At 43.6% G+C, this 8580-nt stretch overlaps 1 protein-coding gene across 1 annotated transcript; it reads left to right on the forward strand.

Moving 5' to 3' along the window:
- Positions 1-39: 39 nt before the first annotated feature.
- LOC102420769 (intraflagellar transport protein 52 homolog) lies at positions 40-5441 on the forward strand (the record flags this gene model as incomplete). Its single annotated transcript, XM_023749346.1, has 4 exons — positions 40-63; positions 965-1073; positions 3032-3177; positions 5168-5441. Coding segments are annotated over 4 exons (327 nt in total), but the record flags the coding sequence as incomplete, so codon positions are not given.
- Positions 5442-8580: the final 3139 nt, after the last annotated feature.

An 8580-nucleotide genomic window follows, 5' to 3' on the forward strand; every position in this document is an offset into this window, starting at 1 on the left:
ATGAACCTCTCCAGCTCATCCAACCTCAGTTTCAGTTAGCCGCTGCCTGCCCTTCAGCCAGCGTAAGTGGGTATGCTCGGGGGATCCCACTACAGAACCCCACTGTTTGCCCTTCCCTTGGCAGCTGGGGCCTCCTGTGGATCCTCCATATGCTATTTGTGCCGCTCCTCATGGAGGATCATTTCTCTGGCTCTAACCATGCACAGTAACCAAATCTACTAGCATTCTGCAGAGACTTTTATTTGGTATAGTTCCCAACGGAGAAATCAAGGGCATAGACATTTTTTGCTGTTAAACATTTTTCATCTTTGGGGTTGGAGGGCATATGTGGGGATTTTGAGGTAAAAAAGAGGAAAAGTGTTGTGCTGCAGCTTTCTAGGCAACAGGCACTCAGATTCATAGCACAGTTCTGACAGCCCAGGGCATAGTCATGTGCATAAAGGTGATTTTCCAACATTCCAGTCCAGCATTTACTCAGCTTGGCCATGTGGAAGTATTTACATCACAGAAAATCACAAATGCTGTAGATCAGGCCTTTTGTTTTGAGAGCTGATAAACATTTATCAGCACACCACTGGTTCATACCTACAAAATTTGGCTCCAAGTTCAGCACTTCCTACACTGATTTACATCTGCTTCCCCAGTTTCTGTCCCTAAAGAGTTCCTGATTAAATCAGAAACAAGTTGTACAGTCAAATGTTCACCACACATGAGCCTAATAAGCCTTAAGCTTTGTGTCCTTACAGGAATCAGTGGGTGCTGGTACGTCAGCTTGGTCAGTTTAGCGATGTTGTTAGAGCTGGGTTGTCATCTTGCTTGATATGGTCTGATGGGGGAGGTCAGGAAGGGGTGATGGGTGATCCATCCCAGGGAAGGCTGAGTTGGCCTCTCATTTCCCTTACGCCTCATCACTGCCAGGTTGGCTTTGGATACGCTCTTTCACGACAGACCCTATTTCTTTTAGGTTTTCCCTCCCAGTTTCAGGGAATTGCCACCTCCTCCACTGGAGCTGTTTGACCTGGATGAGACATTCTCCTCGGAGAAGGCACGGCTTGCTCAGATTACCAATAAGTGTAAGTTTAGTTTGTCTTCTTTTGTGAGTTTTATTTAATTGTGAACTTCTGAGAGATGTTGTGAGAGAACACTTAACATTTATTTAGGGAGAACAAAATATGAACAGGAGAGTAAAGTTACAGTTTTGTTTATTTCATGTAAATTTCTTTCCAGGCCAGTTAGCTCAGTGAATTAGAACATGGTGCTGAGCAGAAGCCAAAGTCTCAACTGTAATCCCTGTAGGAACTTAGTTTTGACCTATCCAGTGACCACAGAGTGAATTCTGAGCCTGGCTGCCACATAGCAAATCTAGGATACTAGTCATAGGAGCAGTTAAATAGGAAAATGCAGTCAGGGCCAGAAGAATTAGAGAGACTTCAAATTGGATCCTTCCAAGGGATCCTAGAGAGAATCGAGCACGCCCACCTTACATGTGGGTGAGGAAATGAGACCCCAGTCCACACAGCTGACGGTGAGTGCTACTCCTGACTCTCAGTCCAGTGCTCCCCCTGACGTGCACAGCCTCCAGGACAGAAATGCGCCTACACACATGTGCCGAGAGGCATCAACTTAACCATTTGGAGGCAGAGACCCCACTCCTGGGACTCTCAGGAGATAAATGAAGGTATACAGATGACTACTACATTACATTAAAAAATAAAATACAGTTGGGAATGATTGTAGTGTTCACTAGCAGGGGAATGGTAGTAAATTGTGCTACATTCAATCGATGGGACAATATGCAGTCACTATAAAAGAAGTTTATAAAGGCCAGGGAGTGACACTGATAGAATTTAAGTGAGAATCCTAAATTAAGAAAGCAAAATAGAAAACCACATGTCCAGTAGAATCCCAACGATGTGAACAACAACTGTATGTCCCCAGAGACTAGAAAGGAGTATGCAAACATGAAAATTGTTCTGCATCTCTGTTCTGCACCAGGCACTGTGGGTAGGTGCTGGGCAATCAAAAATTAGCAAGACATAGTGGTTAGTCCAGTAGTAATAATAGACCAGTAATAATGATGTGACCCAGCATTTCCAATTCTAGCAATTTATCCTATAGAAACCCTTGTAGAATTGCAAAACAAAAAAGCTATAGCTATAGAGATATTAATTGTAGCATTCAAAAAATTGGTAACAGTCTACTGGTCCATCAGTAGGGGGATTGGTTAAAAAAATATGAAAAAAAAATAGAATATTATACATCTGTTAAAAGAAAGATGTAAGCTTTGACATGGAATTCCATATTACATGGTTAAGTGATGAAGGCAACTTACAGAGCTATTATAGTTTGATCCCATTTTTACACATATGTAAATATATAGGCATAATGTGGCAGTAATTACCCTAGGTAGTATTGGTGGGGATAGAGGTAGTACAAGAGCTGTATGGTTTGAATACTTTAATTTAAAAAGTTAGATTTCAATCATAACGTTTAAAAAAAGAAGTCACAGGGGAAAAAAAGAAATTACAGTGTAAGGAGGGCAGTAATGGCTTTCCATCTTGAATATGAGGCTGCTGGGATGATTTCACAGACATACGCTGATGATGGAATTACGGGGGATTTTTTTTCCTCTTTAATTTCCACTTAATTCCTTTTCAATAATATTGTATAATAAATGCTATTTAAAATACCTATGTGCCCTTCTCATAATGGTCCTTGCTCATTCAGAGAATGGTAATTTGATCTCCTACTGGTTGCTGTTCTTTGTAATGTCGGAATGCTGGAGCTGGGGACAGGAGAGCCAGAGCCAGTCCAGCTTTGTTCTAGTTAGGAGTGTCGTACTTTTGTCCTAATTTATAAAAGCAGCGCATCAGAGACCTTTACAGTGTGTCCTGTGGTCACGTTACCCAAGGAAGAGGTGAGTGATCTTGAGAGATGTAGAAACCTGACAGGGGTATCTAAATCACAATAAGTTTGTACTTGGGGAGGGGCAGAAGGTGAGGGTTAATCTAACTGCCCCAACTGTGCTTAGGTACTGAAGAAGACCTGGAATTCTATGTCAGGAAATGTGGTGACATTCTTGGAGTAACCAATAAACTACCAAAGGACCAACAAGATGCCAAACATATCCTTGAGCACATCTTCTTCCAAGTGGTGGAGTTCAAGAAATTGAACCAGGTATGAGTCTAGAAGGCCCACTAATGTGGGAGTCCTTCGAGTGTCGGTATCATCCATAAACTGAGTTTTATGCCATTCATTCATTCTGCAAGTATTAAGTAACTACTAAGTGAACATAATCCCAGTACATCACATAATATGCTAGATAAGTGCTATGCTATTAAAAAAGCAGAGCAGCGTAAGGGGATCAGTGGGCTGAACGTGGCAGTATTAGATAGAGCGGCTGGGGTAGGTCTTACCACAACGCTGATACTAGAGCAAAGATGTGAAAGTGTTGAAAGATTTAGCCATGCAGATAGTGGAGGATGAGAGTCCCAGGCAGAGGGAAGACCTGTGCAAACTCCCTATGGCTGGGCTTTGCCTGGCAGGTGTGAGGAACAGTGGTGGTGCCAGTGTGGCTAGCGAGAACTGAGCAAAGGATAGAGCAGGACGTGAGGTCAGCACTTTATGTTGGAAACCATCTGTCTCTGGACGAAGGACCAAGACTTTGAAATTATAGCTGGCCTTCATTTTTATACCTTGACAGGATTTCCAACATTAAATGCCAACCACTGTTGTTAAGTGGGCATTCAGACACTATTGCTGGAAGAATAAATTGGTCCCACTTTTCTTGAGGTATTTTTTATATCATTCAAAAGCCCTAAAAATGTATATACTTTTGACCCAGCAATTCTGATCCTCAGAATTTGTCTTAATAATCTTGAATATATATAGATTTACCCACCTGGATTCTCAGCGCAGCGGCACTTAATTTAAAAAATATATGTTTTTGCCGAAACCGGTTTGGCTCAGTGGATAGAGCATCGGCCTGCGGACTGAAGGGTCCCGGGTTCGATTCCGGTCAAGGGCATGTACCTGGGTTGCGGGCACATCCCCAGTGGGGGATGTGCAGGAGGCAGCTGATCGATGTTTCTCTCTCATCGATGTTTCTGACTCTCTATCTCTCTCCCTTCCTCCCTGTAAAAAATCAATAAGATATATTTAAAAAAATATATATATATGTTTTTATTGATTTTGAGAGAGAGGAAGGGAGAGGGAGAAAGAGAAACATCGATGTGAGAGCAGAACATTAATTGGCTGCCTCCTGCACACCCCCTGCCAGAAATGGAGCCCAAAACCTAGACATATGCCCTGACTGGAATTGAACCAGCAACCTCTCAGTGCACAGAACGATGTTCAACCACACTGGCCAGGGCACAGCACTGTTTTAATAGAATAAAATAATCAGTGGGGAAGAATAAAAATCATTATTAGTAGGTTGTTCCTAGGGTGATCCATAAGATTTAAAATGTTTGAAGAGTTTTAGGACTTAGGGAGACATTCATGATCCAGTAAATGGGGTGGGGGAGGGCTATAAAGCAGTATAGAGAGTCTGTTTTTCTCCATATATATAGTTAGGAATTTAGATGCTGAGTGGAAAGACTAGTCAGGGTCTGAGCCTTTAGTGGCAGTGGCTGGCACTGCTGGGTACTCATACTGCACGCCTCATATGTGCCAGGCATAGTGCTGGATGTTGGGGCTGTCAGAGAGCAGGATGAATGCAGTCCTTGCTGTCTCTGACCTATGTGTAGTGGGGCAGATGGGAATATGTGGGCATTTACAATGCTCTGAAATAAATGGCATCCAGAGGTGAGTTGCTGATATAGCTGCTCAGCACTGAAATGTGGGATGCGGGCTCAGGTAGATTCCCAACAGTACTTACTCTGGTGGCAAGGCAGGGACAGGCCCCAAGGCCAACTCTGATGGGTCTTAGCATCAGCGCCTTCAATGGTATTTGCTCCCTACTTATCATGGTGGGTGATGGGCAGTGGTCAAAAGCCCTGTCCTGGTAGTGAAAACTTGACTCTTGGGTTTAAAGCCAGAGATAACCTACTGGTATGTGTCCCAATTAAGATGTTTCAGAATCTTTAATCAAAGTCCAAAACACTAAAGATCACATTTCAGACTTTGCCCTGAAATACTAAAATATATGTCTTATTCCCTCATCCAGGAACATGACATTGATACAAATGAAACTGCATTCCAGGACAATTTCTGAGGACCGTGCCTCTTGAAGCATTTTATGCCTCCTTATTTGTAAACTGTTTTTCCATTGTTCCTCAATCCTTTATCAAAATTGTCCATCTACTCTTCTATGAACTGTGGAAGAGTTGTGTATCTTCTGTAGTGCCAGATAGGTATAACATTTCTAACTTAGAAAACCCTTATGTAAGATATGTTCCATTTTTAAAATCAAATGATTAAATCTGTACTTTTATAATTTATGGAATAGTCTTGCATTGAAGTCTTTTCTTTCAACTCCAGTCCTGGATTTATCTTTATTTTATTTAAAAACATTTTTATTGATTTCAGAGAGGGTGAGAAACATCAATGATGAGAGACTCATTCATTGATTGGCTGCCTCCTGCACTCCCTCTACTGGAGATACAGCCTGCAACCCGGGCATGTGCCCTGACTGGGAATCAAACCGTGACCTCCTGGTTCATAGGTCGACACTCTGAGCCATATCGGCTGGCTCTTCTTTTTAAAAAAAAAAAAGTTTTTATTTTATTTTTTTTCTTATATTTCTTTTTTCTTTTCTTTTTTTTTTTTTAGAGAAAGAAAAGGAGAGGGAGAGAAACATTGATCGGCTGCCTCCTGTATGCACTGGGGATTGAGTCAGCAACCTGGGCATGCACCCTGACTGAGAATTGAACCAGCAACCTTGGTGCATGGGTCGATACTCAACCACTGAGACACATTGGCTGGGCCAGATTGGCAAGATTTTGATCCTTACTGGTTGGTGGAAGTATTGGAAGATGGGGGTTCTGAAGGCTGAACTGTTTTGAACATAAGATTCCAATTAAGATGATAATATGAATTAATATAGCCAGTAAATAGCTGGAAATTCCTAACTGGGGCTTAGAAAAGATATAGTCTCAAGATCTGAGTTCACATGGAGTTGATAATTGAAGCTATGAGAATAGTCTGTCCAGGAATTAACATTTTTGGAAATCTAAAAACCTTGGGAAGAAAGGTTCAAGTCACATCCAGAATTTCAAGTAATTCAGTCATGTTCAAGCCCTGTTCATAGACTTCCATTCTCACCCTCCAGCCCTAGTGCAGGTCTTTCAGTGTAGCCAAGTAGGAACAGAGTGCTGAGGAAGGGGGGCCCCTTTGCTCAGAGGGCACAATCTGGGAGCCAGCTGAGACAAGCCGCTCTAGAACAACAGGTGAGTGTTGTGGAAAGGTAGTATTTACCACACATTAAAAAAAATGTACTCAACGATAATCTCCCAACCCATATGCTCGTACACTGTGGGTTTGACGCTTTTGCCATCAAGAGGTGCGGTCTTGTTTCCTCCCTCTTAGTCTGGCACTCTGGTGGAAGTGACACACATCGTCTTCTAAGGCTGTACAGCTTCTGCCTGGTTCTTTAGAGCCACAGGCCTCCATGCAAGAAATAGGAGGCCACTTGAGACAGACTACGTAGGTGGGCCTCCCAGTGCTTCCTGCCCCCAGCATCAAGTCTCCGTAGTCTTGGAGTTGTCCTGAAGCCCCAGACATCATGGAGTAGAGACAAGCTGTCTTTGCTGTGACTTTTCTGAATTCCTAACCCACAGAATCCATAGACATAAAATGGCAGTTTTAAGCTATTAATTTGGAGTAATCTGTTATGCAGCAATAGATAACTAAACACGTACCAAGGAACGTTTTGGATCTATTTGAATCTAATCCAAAACTTCACTTTCCAAAGGGGACAGAGGCCTGGGGAGACCAGGGGCAAAGAAGCACTGACAGCCTGCCTACTAACCCGGAGCTTCTCCCACCCACCTCTCCTAACTGGAGAAGATGCTTTGAGGGCCAAGGCCTGTCCAGCCATGGGTCAGCTGGCGTTTTTCTTTCATCTATGGGTGACTTGTGGCAAGGATGTATGCTTTCCCTCAACTTATGAAAAACACCCAGAAAAGTGGAAAGAATAGTACAAAAAACGCCAGTACACACCACCTACTTTTAGAAATTAACATACTACTATGTATGCTTTATGCATGTAAATTTTTGTTACTGAACACTTGAAATTAAATTTCAGATATAATACTTCACCTTAGTATACTTTATTTTTTAAAATGTTTTTATTGATTTCAGACAGAGGAAAGGAGAGGGAGAGAGGGATAGAAACAGCCATGAAAATCATTGATCAGTTGCCTCCTGCACGCCCCCTACTGGGGATTGAGCCTGCAACCCCAGCATGTGCCTTTGACCGGAATTGAACCCGGACCTTCAGTTCGCAGGCCTATGCTCTATCCACTGAGCCAAACCAGCTAGGGCATGTGTCTGAACTTTTAGATAAAAAAGTTAACCGACTTGAACAAGTGTTTCAATTTTATTTTTTTTAAAAAAAAAAACCCACCAAAAACAACAAAAAGTGTTAGCACCAGTCCTAGCAGATAACAGCATAACAATAACTGTTGGAGATTTTACTTGTTGAACTCCAATACCTCTCTGGTCAGAGAAACAGTGTCAAAAAGAGGAGGAAACACAAGAAACGATATGTGTAGGTGACAAAACCTTTCCTCTCCCCATGAGCAAGGAGGAACATTTGTGGTATCTTGTGATTCATAGACTTACTATGGCTCTTACTAAGTTACTTCTTACTTAAAAAACCAAATATTAAAAGTTTTAAACTCTGTTCTGTAAAAGGTTCTAGAGCTGTATGCATGCCTTCATGAAATTTAATTTAAAACATTTTTAAATAAAAAATTTAGGTCATACCTGAAAACGGACTAACGGATGAAGAGAAAGAATTTCATCCCGTCCCCCTTTCTCCAGCTCATGTTATCAACTTCTTCCGCTGCCTTTAAGAGACAATAATAAATATACACTTATAAGAAAATTCTTGCTTACACCAAACTTTAACAGGAAGCCTACTCAGGTTTCATCCTAGGGCTGCCTGCAGCCCACAACCTAATCCAGGAAGGAAATGAACTTCCTAGGAAGTGCAAAAGGTGACAAATAGCGCGAAGGACACCTGCGGGGGTAGGAGCCTGCCCAGGAGCTGACTCGCGGGAGTCGTCGGGGACGGCTCGGCTCCGGGCAGCACGGGGTCCACACGCCTCGGCTCCGAGCAGCACGGGGTCCACACGGCTCGGCTCCGAGCAGCACGGGGTCCACACGCCTCGGCTCCGGGCAGCACGGGGTCCACACGCCTCGGCTCCGAGCAGCACGGGGTCCACACGCCTCGGCTCCGGGCAGCACGGGGTCCACACGGCTCGGCTCCGGGCAGCACAGGGTCCACACGGCTCGGCTCCGAGCAGCACGGGGTCCACACGGCTCTGGGCCAGCCAGTGGCGACGCCACCAGGTCAGAGGCCGCGGTGCACCCGCCTGCTCCCGCTCAGCCCCGGGCCTCTCTTCCTCCGCCCGA

This window comes from Myotis lucifugus, unplaced genomic scaffold (genome assembly GCF_000147115.1).
Source record: "Myotis lucifugus unplaced genomic scaffold, Myoluc2.0 scaffold_6472, whole genome shotgun sequence".
Lineage (NCBI taxonomy): Eukaryota > Metazoa > Chordata > Mammalia > Chiroptera > Vespertilionidae > Myotis > Myotis lucifugus.